The sequence below is a fragment of the Polypterus senegalus genome, chromosome 10 (genome assembly GCF_016835505.1).
Source record: "Polypterus senegalus isolate Bchr_013 chromosome 10, ASM1683550v1, whole genome shotgun sequence".
Classification (NCBI taxonomy): domain Eukaryota; kingdom Metazoa; phylum Chordata; class Cladistia; order Polypteriformes; family Polypteridae; genus Polypterus; species Polypterus senegalus.
In genome coordinates, this window is record NC_053163.1 from 171,827,615 (window position 1) to 171,848,944 (window position 21,330).

The window sequence follows — 21,330 nt, forward strand, 5'->3', positions numbered from 1 at the left end:
GAATCAAGCTCAGTACCCTGGATATTTGAGACAGCAAAACTAATCACTGAGCCATCCTGGATTTGCTTACTTTTGTCCAAATGTTGCTTCTTGGAATGACGGAGTAGGTCCTGATTTTTTTTTTAACCCAGATATCACTTCTTTCTTCACCCATGATTTAGTTCTTTTAACTTGGGGGGCCACCATTCTCTTATCCTGGTATTACTTATTTACTTTATTGTTTTTTATGAAATGATATGGAGTTCTTTCTTTCTTTTATTATATATATATATATATATATATATATATATATATATATATATATATATATATATATATATATATATATATATATATATATATATATATATATATATATATATATATATAGTGTTCTTTTTTTACAAATATGTATCTTTTTGACTTCTTTGTTATTAACACAGATTTGGCTTGTTCTTGATACTGAATATGTTTTTTAAATAGAATTTCTTCCTAATTTATTTATCAGTTGATATGATTCATTGTTCATTTCATAACTGTCATTGCCATTTTGTTTTTTGTTTATTTCTCTGCCCCGAAGTTCTCAGCTCAACTCCTCTTCACTTAGCAGATATTCCACAGATATTACATTCCTAAGGACACATAAAATAGAAAAAAATATAATCTTTCACGGCTTCACCCACAGCAACTAATAATCATATCCACATAGTAGTATCATCAGTTCTGTTTTTTCAAAATTAATTAAAGGCACATTTTTGTTTGTCATATTTTCCAATTTTGCTTTCTCACTTAGCTAAATTCTTGCATACACCTACTGCATATTTAATAATACTAGAGATCCACATTTTAAATTGTTTCGTGATTAGCGTTGTGGCAGTGTGGGGAGTTGAATGGCCCATCAGTTCATTTATGGATGAATTTAGCAAATTTAGAGACACCAGAAAACCTGATAGTCTGAGTGCAGAGTGGTAAAAGCAAAGATCCAGCGGGTCTGAAAATATTCACCTTCCCTTGGACTTTTCACATTTTATTTTGTTAAAGTAAAGAATCTTAATTTGTCTTTTGACTATTTTGCTGTACAATCCATATTAATAACTTGTTGGACTCCATTTTACATTCAGTCCGGAAGACCTCATTTTTTTAGTTTAACCTTGATGGCAAGGATTAATGGGGTTCCCATGAGTAATATTAGTAACTGGAAGTCCCATGGTTAATATTATCCAGATTTGGGACCCACCGCTAATCAAAGAGGGTGCTGGGGACCACCTGATTTTGTGGGTCCCTCTCACTTTTCAGGTCAGACTTCTTTAGGCATACACAATGTAAACCTTACTAGAAAAGGCTGTGGAATGAGTGGATTGGACGCTGAGAGGATGACTTATTTGGTTTTACAAGTTTGCAATTTCATTGTGCACATTGTTCTTTCTTAATTTATAATAAACAAATTGTTTGAAAAAAAATATGGCCATTAATCACTGCACAAAAATTCACTTTGTTAAACTGAAAATACAATATGGCAGTCCCTGCTTATCTGAATTACATCTACATGTCAGAAAATAACTGGTTTCATACATTTTCATACCTTCAGTGAAGAGGCACTTTAAGACAGAAACATTCCAGTCATTGACTTTGCCAGTTAGTTCTTCTTTTTTTTTTTTTTTTGTCCTTTCTCGAAAAAATGATTCAGGTTCACACAATTTGAACTAGGGCCACTGGTGAACCGTGATCTTCAACTTTGCCTGCATTTGAGTATCCCACTCCAGAATTTTAGCCGTCATGTTTTTGAGTAACACCAAGGCTGCATGATCTGAATTTTGAGCTTTCATTGCGTGGTACAGATGCCTTTCACCGATTTTGCCTTCAGTAAATCTGAAATGAGTGTTCTGGGCACTAAAGGTGCGCATGCATCCTCATACCATGACGGTGCTCAGAATGATCAAACTTGACACTTATACCAAAATGTTAAGGTTTTATTTAGTTTAGCTAGCAACACATGTAGTATAACATTTTTGTCATAAACATAACCTCACAGGTCTTAACTGTGGAAGAAGTTAATTCGTTTATGCTTCTTTTTTCCCTGTCTGACTTCAGACCTTCTCACCTGGACTCTTACTCTGACAGAGTGCCCTGTTGTAGATTCTTAGCTAGTCGTAGTTTTACAGAGACAATTTAAAGTGTTTTAATTCACTGTTTTTTTGGCAAATTTCAATTCAACTTGCTTAGTAGTATCGCAAATTCTTCTTTCTGTTAACACAACAACATTTATTAATGTACCGTCAATAAAGAATATAATTCAAGGTGCTTTCAATTGGTACTAAGTAGAAACAAAGAAACACAGTAATATAAAAAAAATGGCTGATGGTCAATGGGTTGTCCTTCACACGTCCTCCTGGGCTTTCGATCGCAAATCTAAAATACAAAAAACAAAAAGAGAGAGTCCATCTGTGCAGAAATTATCAAGGACAAGATCTCCGTGTTCTTCTACCTTCCTCTAAACCTCAGGGAATTTCATCCAAATAATGGTGGTGGCACAGGGTCACCACTGGATAGTGTAATGAGAAACAAAAGATAAACTATGTGATTGTCACAAATTTAACAGAAAGACAGAATAAATAAGTAAGTTAAAACGTGATCCAGTAACTCTTCTGTTCCAGCCTGGTGTATCTCTCTAGATAGATTACTCCATATTGATGGAGCATAAAAACAAAAAGCAGTGTCGCCAGTTTGTTTAAGTTCTGCTCTTGAAATAGCAAGTCAAGCGAAATTTCAGAATCTAAGGCTGTGATTGGCACATTAAGGGGACAAACATATATTGATACAGATAGATATACAGATATATAAAGATGCAAGATTACTCAAAGCCTTATAAACAATTAGGAGTATTTTAAAATTTATTCTAATAAATCAGTGCACAGATGCTTAACACCAATGCAATGTGTGCGTATTTTCTTTTTATTTGAAATTTTTGCAGCTGCATTTTGAATTAACTCATCGATTGACATCTTTTTTTCTTTTGGCAGATATGTTAGGAGGGCATGGCGATAATCTAAATGGCTAAAGACAAACTTAGATCACAAATCAAATGTAGTAACATTTCCCTGATGAAGTATTTAACCCAGTAGAAAAGTGTTTTTGCTTTTACATTATTATCTCAGCCCTGTGGTGGGCTGGCGCCCTGCCCGGGGTTTGTTTCCTGCCTTACGCCCTGTGTTGGCTGGGATTGGCTCCAGCAGACCACCATGGCCCTCTAGTTAGGATATAGTGGGTTGGATAATAGATGGAAGGATTATTATCTCAATATTTACTGATTGGTGATAAGAAATTCAAATCAAAAATGAATTACAGTTGTCAATCCTACTAAAAATTAATGCATGAATTAATTTCTCAGTGTCCTTCATATTTAGGTAACTTCTTAATTTTCCAGCATTTTTCACATGGAAAACACATGTTTTAGTCGCCTTTATAATGTGTGTTTTAAGTGACATGATAGTATCAAGGACAACAGAATATTTCATGCTGATTTAAAACTAACGGTGATTCCAACAAAGTTAAAAAGAGGCACAATACTGTGGAACTGTCATAATATATTGTATATTTTGGAAGGTGGGATTGAAGCCCAATATCCTCAACCACAGCTGCACCTATGGACAGGACACCACTAATCTAGAATCACCAATTAACCTAATCTGCTTATTTTTGGATGGTTGGAGGAAAATCTTAGTGCTAGGAGGACAAACATTTAAGGAGAGGGGGAGAATATTCAAACGCCACCCTTATAATCACACCAGACTAAGGATTTAACAAAAATACAATGGTTTTATGTCTAGTAGAGAAAAACCTATGGGGTTCCATGGCCTCACTGGGCAGTCTGTTGTATATCTAAGATATAAAAAAGAAAGAAATTAAAGAGATAGTCAGTCTGTACAGACGTCATCAAGGATGAAATCTCAGTGTTCTTCTTCCTTCTACCAGCCTCAGGGAATTTCATCTGGAAGAGTGGTGTCACATAGCGGTCACCAGATACCGAAAACAAAAGACAATGTGATTAGTAACAAATTTAACAGAAAACCAGGTTTAAAAAGTATGTTTTAAGACATGAATTAAACAGCTCTGCCCTTGCAAGCCTGATGTATTTCTGTAGAAAGATTATTCCATATTTTTGGAGCCTAGTAAACAGTCTCATCATTTCGTGTTTTACTCTTGGAACAGGAAGCCAAGCACAATTTGACAACCTAAGGTTACATTTGGGAATGTAAGGGCAGTGCTGGTTTAAAGCCCATTTGGAGCCCTAGGCAGGGTTGACCGACATCACCCTGCATTGTCCATAGTAGGAAGTTGGTATTATTAGACTTTAATGACCTGGGGGGGGGCGTCCCCCATATTGTCTGGAGTGTGCACCCCTTCAGCAGCATAAACAATACCCATTTACATATATACTGCAGACTTTAAAGATTATGAGCACTTTCACTTTCATAAACAATGCCCGGGGGTAACAACAGCCACTTAATATCATCTGAATTCGACAGCTAGGGTTAGGGTTCCCCTCAGGTTTATTTTCATTAAGGGCGGCCACTCAACCACTCATTATCATCATAGTTTGACAACCAAGTGGGGAGGTCCCCCTCGGTGTCCGCATTCTGAAACACAACCCCTGACCCTTTGTGTAAATAATGTGGACATTATTAACATACTTCTATGAATCAGGTGGGGGTTTCGCCTTGGTGTCCACAGCATACGCCCATTATCCTTTATAAATGGTGCCCATCAGATGATGCATCACTGAGACAGCAGCGCTAACCATCGCACACTTTACTGCTCTTAGTTTAACATAATAATCATAAATTAATTTTCAGAACCATTTTTCCATCATAGGGTCAATGGAAGACGGAGACTATCTTAGTACAACTGAGGAAATATAACAAATCAACCCACTCTCAGTTATATGCAGGGCTGGCTCCACCATTAAGGTGAATTAGGCATTTGCCTAGGGCACAGATCATAATGGGGAGAAAAACCCAGCCACACGGGTTAGCTCCCAAACAGTAGGTTGGCGCACTAATAAGCTTGGCCTAGGGCACAAAATATAATATGCATTCATCATCCAACCCACTATATCCTAACCGCAGGGTCACTGGAGCCAATCCCAGCCAATACGAGGCAGGAAACAAACCCCAGGCAGGGCAGACACACTAGGGACAATTTAGGATCGGCAATACACCTAACCTGCATGTCTTTGGACTGTAGGAGGAAACCCACGCAGATATGGGGATAACATGCAAACTCCACACAGGGAGGACCCAGGAAGCAAACCCAGGTCTCCTTACTTTGAGGCTGCAGCGCTACCACTGCACCACCATAAAATATAATAGCAATATAAATTAGAGCAACTAATATTATTATTCAGAAGCAAGCAATGTGTCCCTTTAATTTCTTTTTCGTTTTATTGTTGTCAAGAAGAAACCAAAACAATATTAAGGAGATCTCTTTTTGTGATCTTTCATTCCTACGGGTAGTTGTCTTTAATTGACAGTTTATCTGAGGCAGGCAACAGTTGTATTTCCCATTAGATGAAGACCAGTTCTCTCTCTTTTGCAGCATGACCAAGGTTACTGTTGATGCAATGCTCAGAATAGACATCCGTGCTCAGTTTAGTGGTGGGTTGACTAAAAAATATTCTCCTGTCCACTCTTGCTCCAATATCCTACAAAGTAAATGTTGAGGAGCCAACAAAAGTAAACACGAATGGTATTCAGGGATAGACTTGCAGTACTTTAGAATCAATAAGAAGAGGGAACAGGAGAGAGAATTAGAGTGTACATTATTTCAGTATAACTGATTAAAACAACTGCGGTGGGCTGGCGCCCTGCCCGGGGTTTGTTTCCTGTCTTGCTCCCTGTGTTGGCTGGGATTGGCTCCAGCAGACCCCGTGACCTTGGGATATAGCGGGTTGGATACTGGATGGATGGATGGATGGATATTATTACTATTATTATTATTATTATTATACTATTATTATTAGTAAGAAGATCATTTGTGAAAGGGTCTCGGGCATCAAATTCAAACCAAACTGTATTTGTCATATGCAAACTATATATACAGTTCAATATCTAGTGAAATACTTAGTTGCTAAGCTCCAAAGACTGACTTTAAAAAGAAAGGAACCATAACAATAATATAGGACTTTATAAATGTTAACAATCGTTTTTGATTTTTTTTTTAAATTTGATTTGATATACTTTATTATTCTGCCAAAAGGTAATTGTCTTTTCATATGACCTTTAGGGGTCAGAGCACAGGGTCAGCAATTGTACAGCACCCCTGGAGCAATTTTCATGTTAAGGGCCTTGCTCATTGGTCCAGCAGAGTAGGATCCCTTCTGTCAGCAATAGGATTTAAACCAAGTACATCCAGATACCAGTGCAATCCTTAGCCACAGAGCCATTAACAGGATTTAAAATATATTATAGTAATAAATAATAACTATATAAACAAGTTAAATAACTCAAAAATAGTACATCATGTAGTTCTATACATTTTCCTTATTCAAGATGAAGATGGCTGCGGTGGGATAGCACCCCGTCCAGGGTTTGTTTCCTGCCTTGCTCCCTGTGTTGGCTGGGATTGGCTCCAGCAGACCCCCGTGACCCTGTAGTTAGGATATAGCAGAATGGATAATGGATGGATGGATGATTAAAACAAAAAACAGAAATGTAAGTTTTTGAATGTTAACGCGGAACTGAGGTAAAAGCTCAGGAGAGAAAGCAAAAAAAAGCTGACAAATCTTTAGGACAAAAAATGATAATTTAAAATGTACTATTATTATTATCATTTATTATTATTATTAGTGAGAAGATCGTTTGTGAAAGGGTCTCAGGCATCAAATTCAAACCAAATTGTATTTGTCATATACAAACTATATATACAGTTCAATATCTAGTGAAATACTTAGTTGCTAAGCTCCAAAGACTGACTTTAAGAAGAAAGGAACCATAACAATAATATAGGACTTTATAAATATCAACAATCGTTTTTAATTTTTTTTTTATTTGATTTGATATACTTTATTATCCTGGCAAAAGGTAATTCTCTTTTCACATGACCTTTAGAGGTCAGAGCACATGGTCAGCAATTGTACAGCACCCCTGGAGCAATTTCCATGTTAAGGGCCTTGCTCAATTGCCCAGCAGAGTAGGATCCCTTCTGTCAGCAATGGGATTTGAACCAACTATCTCCAGATACCAGCACAATCCTTAGCCACAGAGACATTAACAGGATTTTAAATATAGTATAGCAATAAATAATAACTATATAAATAACTTAAAAAACTCAACAATAGCACATCATGTAGTTCTATACATTTTCCTTATTCAAGATGAAGATGGACTGTGGGCAGAAGCTCCTCCTCAGACTCTTTGAACTTGTCTTAAGGCAGCCATAGTGTTTATCAGACCACAGCACAAAAAAAAGAGGTCATTGTTGGGATGGCTAGAATTATTGATATTATTCATTGGCCTGGTCTGACATTGCTTGGTATAGACGTCCTCAAATATACCCAGAGATGCATTCAACTGACTGCACCACTTGCTACAGAGCTTTGTGGTCCTGCTGTGTGCTCCTCCCAAACCAGGTGGTGATACATCCCATCAGAACACTTTGAATGATGGATGTGCAGAAGCTCTTTAGTAATTGGGAGGGTAATCTGAAGTATCTGAGGGGATAAATAAGTTTTTGTGCCTTTTTTCATGAAAGAGTTGGTGTGGACCAGGATAGGTCCTCTGTGATGTGGACTTCAAGGTATTTGTAACTCAAGTGCTGTTAGTACAGAGGTGGTGGTAATACCTCTGCTGTTTTCTCCCAAATTCCACAATCAGCTCCATTTTCTTGCTGACATTCGGGAGTGGACTGTCACCAGTATGATAGTCTCTGCATTTCAGATAAGCCTACTCATTGTTGTTAGATATCAGGCTTACTATAGCTGTGTCATCAGCAAACTTTATATAATGTGCAGGGAGTACAAGAGAGGACAGCCCTGTGGTGTCCCTGTATTGAAAGTGTGGAATGATGAAGTGTGACACCAAATACATCAGTGTTGACAGGCTATGTAAATGTCTACAGTTTAGCTGCCAGTGTCATTCACTTCAAATATAGTAGGATAGGAATACCCAGGTAGCCTTGGATTTTACACTCCTATAGCCTAACTACTCTGTATACACAGTTATTTTTGAACACTGTCATTGTTTAACCATCTTCTGGTTGTTGTTTGCAGGTGAAGATGACAAATGGATCGTGAAAAATTCCACTGCTAAAGGTTGGTCCATTTGAAATGTTTTTTGAAAATGTGTTTTTTCCATCTATCTATTTTATAGTGCCCTTGACATGTACCTACCAATCTGTCTGTACATATCATTATTTTATGGAGGCTACAACAGTATTTAAAATTCTGGCCTCATCTATCCAGTGTTCTATATCTGAACCCCATACCGGTGTTTACATGTGTTTTCCAAATTTTCTTCCCCATCAAAACATGCCACTTAGCTTGACTGGCTTTTCCAAACTGGTCCTTCATGAGTGTAGGTGTGTGTGTGTGTGTGTGTGTGTGTTGAATGGGTGCTGGAATTGAACAGCACCCTTATCAGGGTTATTTCCTACCAAGTTCCCGGATAAGCTCTCTTTTGACCCTGAAATGGATTAAGAATGTTATAATTTTATGCAACCATCCATCTACTTTGTTAACCCTTAGATCTCATTTCAGGGCTTAACAATTATAGAGCCTACCACCGTGGTAGGAAGTATAAGATAGAGACCAACAATGATAAGGCTACATTATAGCATACCTAGACACATGTGGAGACATAATCACGTAAACTTTGGGCTGCACATTCCCTCTCTGTATATATATTTACCACAAACATAAGCAGTGCTTATAATCTAAATGTATGTACATACTATGTGCAGAGTATAGTATATTATACAGTGTACATAAACTCACTGCAAAAATTCTTTGGGCCAATACTAATACAGGTTAGGTATATAAATTTTTATATGCCTCTCTCCTTCATTGGTTTGGTTTTAGCAACAAAATAGTCTCCAATTGTTTTTTAAATCATATTCTTGTATTTATTTTAAAACTGTTATTTCATGTTTCTAAAATCTATTTCTTCTTCATTTTTCATCATATCATACAGTTCTACCTAACTGTCTAACTTGTTAGCTGATTGATTTAAATAACAATAATGAATAGTCTCTGCTTATTTTTAATGTCTTATTTACTTATTTATTTTAAGTTTGTTTTTTTAGCTTTCTCAATTCTATTTCTTCATTTTTTTCTGTCTTTTCAGCATCACCCTCAAATTGCAAAAATATAACGATAAAGGTTCCTGGTGAGTGTTACTTTAACATATATGGTTTTGACTCATTATATCAGCACAAAAGTTTAAAAAAATGAAATAATTAGACTGTAGGTAATTCTTATGTCATTGAACTGCAGCTACACTGCTGGTGTTCTTTCATCAAAGAAAGGTGATGTTTCCAGCTTTGTGTTTTTTGATTCCAGTTTATGTTCAGGCATCAGTACTTTTGTCACACAAAGCAAGTCAAAAATGTTGATATTGTTTCCTAAGGCTGCTTTTATTCATAAATGGTCAAGTCACACTGCAGCAGTAGTCAACAAAGCCAAACAACGCCTCTAGTTCCTCAGGAGACTGAGTAAAGCTCAGATGTCCCCCATAACCCTGTGCAGATTCTACAGGTGTACTGTGGAATCCATCCTGACAGGATGCATCACATCCTGGTACAGCAACTGCTCAGTTCAGGACTGCAGAGCTGTGCAGCGTGTGGACAACAAAGCACAGCAAATCACGGGCACACAGCTCCCTGCCATCCATGACATCCACACTACACACTGTCTCAGGAAAGTGAACCATATGAGGCGGGACCCCAGCCACCCTGCACTGTCACTTTTCACCCTCCTCCCATCTGGAAAACGATTAAAGTCCATTCGGACGTGCACCTCCAGGTTCAGGAACCGTTTCTATCCAACTGCAATCAGACTCATGAACAATAAGTAACCTTGTGTCACCTCCACTGCTGCCTGCACATATACTTCTGCCACTGTCTCTATTTATTCCTAGGATTCTGGTTTGATTTATTTACTTATTTATATGCATTTATTTATTGTGTGTGGGTGTTTTTTATGTCTATGTTCACTGTCTGCAGGGGCACATGCAAGCAAGCATTTCATTGTACAGTACATGGAACTTGTACTTGTACACATGACAATAAAGAATTGAAATTGAAATGTAAACACACAGCTGAGCGCTTAGAATAGACCACCAAACACAAAAGTTAACAATCACTCGATGAGTTAAGATGCATTGAAGTATATTCCATAATGTCTCCAGCTTCTCAAAGCATGAAATTGTACATAATTTCCTACATACAATATGTAGGTTTATGAATACAGTATATATTTATATCCTGTTAATTATAATATACACATGTATGTTTAAATAATTATAATCATACACATGCATATATACAGGGGTGGACAAAAGTAGGTTTTCAGTTGTTCATTTGGAAAAAGACATGCAGGTTATGATTATTACAATAGTTTTATTAATCAAAAACTTTAAGAAGAAGACAGATAATACAAATACATAATACAATAGTTAATAAATAGATATTAATACAAGAATAAACTGTGCTTTGTGTACTTACAACTGTAAACCTACTCTATATAGTAAAAGAAGAACAAGGCAACGATAAAGAGTTGGGGTACCAGCCAGAGTTGTTATAGCCATCAATCATCGTGACTGCAGATGAAGGAAGAGAAAAGGAGGCAGCCCCTGGAGTGACAGTAGAATTACAGTCACTAAAGCCCTTCAACTGTCCCAGCTGTTCCCTATGTGCACGCACGATACAGTCAGTCATTATCCAACCTGCTATATCCTAATACAGGGTCACGGGGGTCTACTGGAGCCAAACCCAGCCAACACAGGGTACAAGGCAGGATAAAAATCCCTGGGCAGGGTGCCAGCCCACCGCAGGGCATGAACACACAGACAATTTAGGATCACCAATGCACGTCTTTGGACTGCGGGAGGAAACCCACACAGACAAGGGGAGAACATGCAAACTCCACACAGGGAGGACCCAGGAAGCAAACCCAGGTCTCCTTACTACGAAGCAGCAGTGCTACCACTGTGCCATCGCGCCACCTGCATGATACAGTATAAATATCTTCTTATATAATACGCTACCGTGGCTGTTCATTTGTCTGTCCAGGATTTTAAATCGCATGTAGCTCGCAAACCATTTCACCTATTGACTTGAAATTTGGTAAACATATACTACGTGATTTCTACTATCCGTTTTTGGGGTGATGATTTTTATTACTCTTTTTATTTTTGTTTTAATTTATTGTAGAATCAACTCTCGGCAGCTCGCAGCAGGGCGGCCGTGCGGTGCATGCGTATGGGCACTGTTCTCATTCCCTAGCACCTTCGCTAATCATTCTTGAGTCAGATTGAAGACTTTAAGTGCCAGCTTAAGTGAAAAATTAAAGAAAACGTACTAAGAAATTACAACACAAAAACTAATTTAATCAGTTTTAATGCGAAAAGATGCCAATGAACGAAGAGAAGCAGCAAGCCGCTAGGGTGGAGAAAAGAAGAGCTGCTCAGAAAGCAGCAAGCGCATCAACCTCTGAGCAAACGAATGCTAGAGACAGAGAAAGAGGATGAAAACTATGAATGCGCAAGTCAAGTGTATTCACTGCACGTTATCGTGCAGTACGCCATTACTTGTATATATATATATTTGTAGCTAATAATTCACAATGGGAGAAAATAATTCACATATCCTAAAATTGTTTTTTCATTCCTGAGCTTTCGACAACCTACCAGGTGTAATTATCAGAGGAAGATGATTAGACATACATGAATTAAAGGCAATATATAGCAAATGAAGGGTTGTGGGGTGGATCAATATGGTGGGTTTAGATACCCATCGCTGCTCTAAGATTCAATGTGCTGTGTGTTCAGAGATGCTCTTCTGCATACCTCAGTTGTAATGATTGGGTTATTTGAGTTTCTGTTGCCTTTTTATCAGCTCGAACATGTCTGGCCATTCTCCTCTTACCTCTGGCATCAATGCATTTTCATCCAGAGAACTGCCACCCACAGGATAATTTTCCCTTTTTCAGACCGTTCTTTATAAACCCTAGAGATGGTTGTGGATGAAAATCCCAGTAGATCAGCAGTTAATGAAATACTCATACCAACCCATGTATGTGTATATATATATATATATATATATATATATATATATATATATATATATATATATATATATGTGTGTGTGTGTGATACAGCACCTGTCAAATAACACAAAGAGTACATGACACATGTTTCACCTGTGGAGAAAGGTACAAAACAATAGCAGGCAGAAACCAATTCAAACAAACAGAATTCTTTTTATTCTTACACTTGATGAGTAGAGGGATTTTTGCCTTACAGAGCTCTAAGTGCAAAAAAGCACCCTGTGGGGGGTCAGCTGCATTTTTATAACAGAAAAACAGAAAAAATAAGCTCGGTTTCATCCAAAGGTCACAGACTTTTCTTATATTCTTAATTAAGCTTATCAGAAAACTTGTCATACGTTTGGCATCTTAATTGGACGATAATCTAGACACTGCTGAAGCAGCCAGGAAGAGCCAAAAACTGCATTCCACACCGGCAGCTCTACCCTAATAAGCACGCTTCTGTTAATAATAATACCAAGGCATACAGAGAACATGCAAATTTTCATACAGAAGCTAGCAATAGATTTTAACTTCCATTCCACACACCCTAATTGGGACTCATCAAGTGTACGCACTTTTGCTTTCCCTTACGAGGATCAAATCTCAGACATGATGTGGTGCCATGGCGGCTGGTTTTCTTACTTGACATGGTGGAAATTGGTCTGAATCGTAATCTGATTATATGGAACTTGTTGTTGGCCAGCCAGTCAGCAAAAATCCACGATGTCTTCTCAGTTGCGAGAAGCAGATCATAGGTATGTGATACAGTACCCGCCAAATAATATAAAGTAGCCTACATGACACGTGATTCGTCCTAATTGGGGCTGATCAGGTGTACGTACCTCTGCTTCTCCTTACAGGAAATGAATCTCTGATGTTACGTCACGGCGGCTGGTTATATATATATATATATATATATTGTGAACGCTGGCCCGGACACAGACAGACGGACATCTTTGTTTCACCCAACACACCATTTATTTACAATATTTACACAAATTAAAGTCACGTACACAAAACCCCAGTGCCTCTTGCACCGATTCCCCACAGTCCAGGCCTTACAGTCTCTGTGCCTTTTCCTTGACTGCCTCCCATCCTCTCTCCAGCTCTGTCCACTTCCACCCGACATCCACTGCTGACTGGAGGGAGGCAGCCCCTTTTATAGGAACCCGGATGGGCTCCAGCTGCTTCCCGGCAATCTCCCGCGGACACACCCCCGTGTGGTGGAAGTGCTGGCTGCGCACCCGGAAGCCGTCCGGGTGTCCCCTGTCGTCTTCCCCCTGGCACTTCCTGGTGTGGCGGAAGTGCCGGGCTCCCAGGATAATCAGGCACTGGGGCACCGCCTGGCAGTGGCCACGGGTCCCTACAAGGCTGGGCTTCCAAGACTTTACTCGAGGCCCCCAACATAACCAGGACGGACGCCCCCTCGCGGTCTGGAGGAGGCACAAGTCCTCCTCTGGTCCTCCTGGGTGTCCCGGCCGGGCTCCAGCTCCGGCCAGGGACCACAATATATATATATATATATATATATATATATATATATATATATATATATATATATATACTGTGAAAAAGAGACACAACAAAGTAAAAGTTGGGGCACCACCTTGGTGGCCCCATTTAATTTGAAAGAATGCCCAATAATGCAACACACAATAATTTGTGGAGACATCTTTCCAGCTGCGGGTTAGAAACAGAACTGAAAACAAATGGAGTACACAGAAAAAAAGAAGAGGTGGCACTCCATATGTTTCAACTTCTTCAGGTCAAAAAATGTGATAATTCCCCTGATTCATATAAAAGTTACCTGTTGGATAGATATTATGCTTGAAGACACCTGTTGAGGGTAAAATTGTGAGGAGAAAGCAGCCTGTCAAAAGAATAGCAGTACCAAAAGGTGATAAAAACTCCCAGTTAAATGCCAGCTAACATTAAACACCGCCGATATACGTGCAAATACTCCCAGTACTCCAAAGAGCAAATATAGAAGAACTTTGGTACCACCACACTTCAAGTATTGTTTCTGTATGGTGACTATGACAATGTTAGGTTACAATTTTTTGGTATTTAACAAACCCATTAGATATCAGCGGTAATGCAGTTGCTTCCTCACAGTACTTGAACCACACAACTGGCCTGGTCTTTGATGGGACCTCTGGTTGCTAAGGTACCCCCAACACTAGAAACTAAAATTAATTCAGATCTCTTCAAATGCCGACACATTGCGTCCCCATTTTACAGGCATTGCATACTGTGTAGCATCCCCACATCCGCCCGCATCTGCATCACAGGATTTATAGGTCGTAGGCGTCACGCGAACTGACTACACATTTACACCACCTGGCAACCTGGTTTGCTTGTGCACCTTTCTTTACTTTAGCAAGGTTTGGACTTATCACACTCTCTCTCGTCTCCATTACACTGCATTACTTTATGAAATAAATGGGCTATATACTGGCAACAGCCCAGGCAATAGGTATCCTACTTTGGAGCAGAGTTATGGCCAGGCCAAAAGCATGGAGAGCATATAGAAAATGATACAGTGATAGTGCTTGCAATAGGTTATAAGAGAAGGAGTGGACATTTTTGCTATTGGTTTCTTGGGTACACAAAAGCACCAACCATTTGAATGACAATTGGTAGAGAATGTTGTCCATCAAGGTTGGCAGTCGTTCATTGACCAAGTATTAAAATGGTGCATCATGGAGACATCTCCGGATGTCACTTGCCTGTGATTGATCAGTCTTATCAGATGAAATTCAGAAACTGCATGTTATATAGTAGCCCCACATCCGTCTTCAACTGCATCACAGAATTTATAGGTCGTAGGCGTAAAGTGAACTGATTACACTTTCACGCCACCTGGCAACTGGAAACTGCATATGCAATATCAGACGTAGAGGAGTATGGGGGAAACCAGGGGTTTGGGCCAAGTGGGGGTGTAAACTGCAATTGATGTTGCTTTCTATCAAAAGCCTTTTCCAAATCAATGAACACCATATGCAAACCTTTCTGTTTTTATTGTTGCTTATCCAATAATCTACTTTCTGAGCTTCCTTTGTCCATCACAAGGTGCTTTACAATGTGTTTTGTCTTGGTAGAGTAATATATTGCTCTACTTTCCCCTATTGTATTATTAATATGTAGCCTTTGTCAGAATGCCTCAGATCTCACAGACTTACCACTGTTTATAACGTATTGTATTATATAACTTCTCCCCATCTTCCCTTCTACATCTATAACCTCAGGCAATTAGGTGTAGTAAAAGACAAGCAGGAGTTAAGTTACAATTTAAACAATGTATTATTGATAATATTCATAAATAATAACAATATGGAAAGTACATTTGAATATTGGCAACCATACAACCTGATTATATGGTGATGTGTAGTTTCAGGCAGCACACAGACTTGTTACTTATTTAAAATATCTCTATTTAAGTCATCATTTGTGGTCAGCTTTCTTCAGAACCGGTAGCATGCCCATCTCAATATGGCTGCCGAGCTGTGCTCTTCATTGTGTTGTTCTTTCAGTTCATGGTGTGAGAGATGCTCCTTCATCATTTTGGTAAGAGAGAGAGTGAGGTTAAGCAAGCAAATTTATAGATTCTCTATCCAACCCCTATAGCCAATAGGACATCATAGTACTTAAATGCTTCTGGTTTAAGCTAGTTCCAAACAGCCATACTTCAGACCAATGGGGGAATAGAACACCTCCACACCTACCATCCCCCAAAACCATATATTAAGGTAAAGCTTGGCAGTTGCAGTTAGGCAGCCTGACTTTCTTATGGGGGTTGAGAGACTTCAGAGAAACAATTACCAAACTTGTTTGAGAAACTTCCCCCCAACCCTATTGTAAAATTCGCTTTCCTGACTTAGTCCTGAGGGAGGGGGGTTGTAAACATGAATGCTTCTCACTAATGTAACACTAAAATTACATTGTTTTGCCTTACAAATAAAGACATACAAAATATTTATCAACTTATATTCAAAATCTCACATCACAACACAATGTTAATATGATATTAGAAAAGAAGGTTTGCCATATCATCTACAGGGGATGGTGGGTTGGAGAACCACTGTCTTCTCCGCCAAAGAATACTATCACAGGGATGTGGACTGATTTTAAGAAGAGGTGCCCCTAAGCCTGAAAAATCAATGTCATGATGAGTTATTGTCATATCCTAACATTAAAACCTTTACATGTAGTTCAATTTACATTAACTGTAAAGAGAGCTGATGGTAAGCCCCCATGATGTCAGATATGTGCACATCTGTGTGGTGGTGTGCATGGAAGAAAAGAAAGAAAAGATTAAGGTTGCCATTCTTCCCTTGTGGTGCGGATCATGGCAGGGGATGAATGTCACACCTGCCAAAATGCCAACCTGGTTTTAAAATGTTTGCCCATCCCTAATACCAAACAGAAACATTAATAAAGTCCATTTGAGAAGTAAAATATTTGTGGTTATTCAAATCACTGTTGCACAAATTGCTTAACAATGTGCAAATGATTTCCATCCATCCATTTCCAGGTTAATCAAATCTCTGAACGTTCATTTGTCAGCTTCTCCGATGAGCTTTATTGACTCTGTTTGGTGTCTTCTGATTTTCCAAGTGCTTAACCACTTCTAGTCTTAATCCAGTGTCAAATTACATGACTTCGCCTCAAGCTTGATGACTGCTGTTTCTGATTTTGTCAAATTAGATGACTGCAGAATGACTTTCCAACACAGTTTTGTTCTAATTTGGTTTTGCTGCTAGCTCATTTGGACAGTAAATGGTGCTATTTTTACTTTGAACTCGGGGTTTTTGAGGTTGAGGATACTGTTCTTGTCATTAGCTGCTTGAAATTCCTGATGGTTTAGGTGCTGTGTGGTTTTTTGGGTTTTTTTTTGTAATATCTTGAACGCCATTTTAGCTCCTTAATCATCGCCATTTTGCGTACCGTTAGGTCCACGCCCTGTGTGGTCTCAGAGGTTGTAACCTATTTGTAATCTGCGCAATGGGATAAAAGGTCAGCTGGGGATTCTCTTCCTTATCTGATCTACAGATACCAAAACACTTTCAAAAGCCTTTGCTAAAAATCTTCACGTGAGTTTTGTTCGGTTCTGACCTCTTTCCTTGTATTTTTTTGACTGTGAATTTGGTCTCATGCTTTGGCTTTGGTTATTATTTTTGATCACCTGGCTTTGAACCTTTTTTAAATCTTTACACACATCTCCCAGTTCTTCTCAGAAACGTTTACTTATTGTCTGGAAGGTTTCACATTTCCAAAGCATAGGAAGCTCACTTGTTTTTCATGTACATATACTGTATCTATGCAAAGGCTTTATAAGTATGTTGAGGTCAGCTAGAGTCTTGGCCTTTTTATGTTTTTCCATCCTGTCATGATATTTGAAACTTGCAACGTATCAGACAGATGAGCCTCTATTCTGTTTGTGAGGTCCAAAATCATCTGCATTCCTTATTCCTCATTGTTGCTTTATATGGATTTTACATGTGGGTGAGTGCTGATTGGTTGTCAGATCTCACACGCACACAAGCACTCTGACTTAAGAGGTGAGTCGTAGACGAATTAAAGGAAAAGTCATTTAATGTGACATAATCTTAATAAAGACATTTTTATGACGTACATGGAGCTTGTTACAAATCTTCAGTGCTGCTGCGTTAAAGACAGTATGGAGTAAGAGGACACCACTAGCTTTACTGCATGAGCCTTTACTCAATCATGTTGCTCTAATGGCACCTAGAGAGCCCTCCGTAATATTTGTGACAAAGTCCCGTTTTTCCTTCATGTCCCCCTCTGCTCCAAAGTTTAAAATTACAAATCAATCCATTCAGTCGTAATTAAAGTGCACATTGCCGACTTTCATTTAAGGGGATTTGCAAACATTTCTGTCACACAACACTTTTTGTACATGGCCCCCCAGTTTCAAGGCAACATAATGTTTTGGACACAGCAATGGCAGGTCTTTTAAAGCTGTCATATTTAGCCATCGCATATTCCTTGCATGCAATGACTGCTTGACATCGGTGATTCATAGACATCACCAGGTGCTCTACCAGGCCTCTAATGTAGCCATCTTCAGGTTGTCCCCTTACGTTTTCTCTTCAGCATATGGTCGGCCTGCTCAGTTGGATCTCTTTGGGTGACAGACTTGGCCATTCGAGAATTTTGCATACCATGAACTATTTGTAAGAATTAACATTAACCCCTTATCAAGCGGGGTCATTTTTGCTAAATCGCTTGTAATTTGACCTCTCCAAATTAGAATCATTGCTGTTATTGAACTATCTGGAGTATCAACACATGTTTGGTCTCTTTGTAAAGCTAACATTCTCTAGTTTCACCCTTAGTAGTCAGAATCACTGTAGGTGTGACTGATCAAAAGTGATGCACATTAGAACTCACAGAAAAAATGAATTTTTTTGTTCTCGCATAAGTTTTTTTGTGAAAATAAAGGCCTCTATAGCTGCAGTAGGTAGGTGGGGACAGAAACACACTATGTACCAACAGAATAACTTGTTGACTACTCACATTTCAAATTTGAAAAGAATACCTGTAAAAATGACATTTTTTACACCAGTTTTTATGTGGGCATGCCCAGGTGCTTTTTAGAGGGACCATTATCCACATTTTGGAACATATGTTAAAAGTGTAATAACTTTTGAATGCTTCAACCCACAGATATCAATGAGGGCTCTACTGAAAGCTTACACCTAAAGGAATCTATATCTACACACAGTGTCACTCTATTAGTTATGGAAATTCATGTTCCATAATAAAAACAATAAAAAATACACATTTCTATGTAAAAATAGTCAATACAAGTCTTATGGGTTAAAAATATATATATATATATTTTATTTTTTACTTTTTTAAATAAAATGCACACACACTATATACATTTTGTTACAAACTGTTACAATACAGCTCAGCGTTTTTCCACGTGCCACTGATTGTAGCAATCGTTAGCAGGCAGAAAGCACAAGGGCGTGTCACATGTCGCTTTCTGCCATTAGACATCTCCTGGTCCGATTGATCACTGTCATGCCGCGTACATGCATCTATTATTTAATCGAGAGTGTATTTATGTTTATCTGTACTTTTATCCATATTTAAAATGCGAAAAAACTAGGTGAAATCACAATAAACAACCACGCACCAAGTCTGCAGACTGGCACAAATGCATGCTTCGCGCAGCTCCGATCGGTTTTGTTTACAAGTTGGTATGGCAAGTTACATATCGACGTGCTCAGCTGCTCATTGGCTGTAAGTTTGGAGTGACACTCACAGCGTCTAATCAAACTGGTAGATTCTACCAGGGTTTGGAGTTGTGTGTCATCGTTCAGCTGTCTGTGACACTCGTTGGCTATACGAGGTGCCAGTCACCCCCCAGACCCATCGTAATTGGCCAACTTAGGTGTCAATCAGAAGCTAACACTTCCGTGTAACATGCTTTAGCATGGTTATTGCCGAGAGAAACAAATTACGTCTGATATGACCAATAGAAATGAAAAAAAAAGTCGGAGCTAGTCCATCCATTTTCTAACCCGCTGAATCCGAACACAGGGGTCTGCTGGAGCCAATCCCAGCCAACACAGGGCACAAGGCAGGAACCAATCCTGGGCAGGGTGCCAACCCACCGCAGGACACACACAAACACACCCACACACCAAGCACACACTAGGGCCAATTTAGAATCGCCAATCCACCTAACCTGCATGTTTTCGGATCGTGGGAGGAAACCGGAGCGCCCGGAGGAAACCCACGCAGACACGGGAGAACATGCAAACTCCACGCAGGGAGGACCCGGAAGCGAACCCGGTCTCCTAACTGCGAGCAGCAGCGCTACCACTGCGCCACCGTGCCGCCCCCGGAGCTAGTCTCGAGTTAAAAAACGTTTTCTGGAGTTTTTGTCCCTTTGAGGATCTATCGTGTGTTTTGGACCTAATCGTTTTACTGGATTATATTCCCTGGAGCCTTACAGACAGAATGAGATCAATAATGCTCGGAAATATTGATGTTTGACTTGCAGAGAGCCTTCAAAGGTAGGAAAAGTCAGCTCTTAAAAACTATTTACTTCTCTGTAAAAAAGGATTTAGTGTCAGTGGTGTGGTTGTTGTGTGTCAAAATGGTTTATATCATCGGAAAGACAAGACTCTGAATTTTCATTTGATGTGTAGTATGTCGAGGTGCATGACAGAGGGGCATGCACACATGGCTGTGATATGATTGTGACGTCGTAAAATCGTCGTTATGTACTGGGACCGGTACGTGTGCATGTTGGAACTCACAGGGAGAGCAACTGGTTCTTAACAATATTCTTCCATCCTTGCAGATCCGTATCTTAATGTCAGACTGGTCGAGAAGAACTCATCTTGCTCTGGGACACTGCAGGTGCTACAGAACAAGAACTGGAAGTCAGCCTGTACTGAGCAACTAAATGGAAGTCAGTTAAAACGGTTGTGCTTGGAACTCGGATGTGAAGAGCCTTGGCAGTATAATGGGGAACCAGACCAAAAAGACATTCCGCACAAATCTGAAAATGAAATGCAGGATCTGAATGTCACTCTTCAGTCATGCACTGACCCAAAGGCCAGTTGGTTGGCATGTAAAGGTGAGTGATCTGTGAGACACGGCTTACACGGTGCAAGTGGTTTTAAGCTGTCTATTCTGGAAACTCATCTTTTTAAGACAGCACAACAGTAGCACTTCTTGCCAGCTCTCATGCATGATTAACATGCTTTGAAGAACTTCTGGCAACAGGAGAACTGTTTTCATGGATAGAAAAAGGTGCAGCACACTTATTTCATTTTTAGAGAAAATCTGAAGTTGGAGGAAAAACCCAGAGCTCTGTGCATGAGAACTGCAGCACAACTGTGAAAGCGTGGAGGAGCTGCAGCATCAGAATGTGTGGGAGTCCTGTGGGCAGGACACGAAGTTAGGTTGCCAAAAGAACCCAAATCTGTCTTAACCTTGATGGCCTTCATTAACTGACATTGCAAAACATGCCTTGATCTGGGTGTGATTTGTTGTGCATCTGC

The 21,330-nt window shown here is 39.2% G+C and overlaps 1 protein-coding gene across 3 annotated transcripts in view; it reads left to right on the plus strand.

Moving 5' to 3' along the window:
• The window catches only part of LOC120538085 (scavenger receptor cysteine-rich type 1 protein M160-like), a 57,994-nt gene that overhangs the window by 21,091 nt on the left and 15,573 nt on the right, over positions 1–21,330 (plus strand). For all 3 annotated transcript variants that reach the window (XM_039767511.1, XM_039767509.1, XM_039767510.1), the window contains 3 exons: positions 8,246–8,287; positions 9,318–9,359; positions 20,625–20,903. In XM_039767511.1, coding sequence (XP_039623445.1) covers positions 8,246–8,287; positions 9,318–9,359; positions 20,625–20,903 — 363 coding nt within the window. The remainder of the gene's footprint in view (positions 1–8,245; positions 8,288–9,317; positions 9,360–20,624; positions 20,904–21,330) is intronic.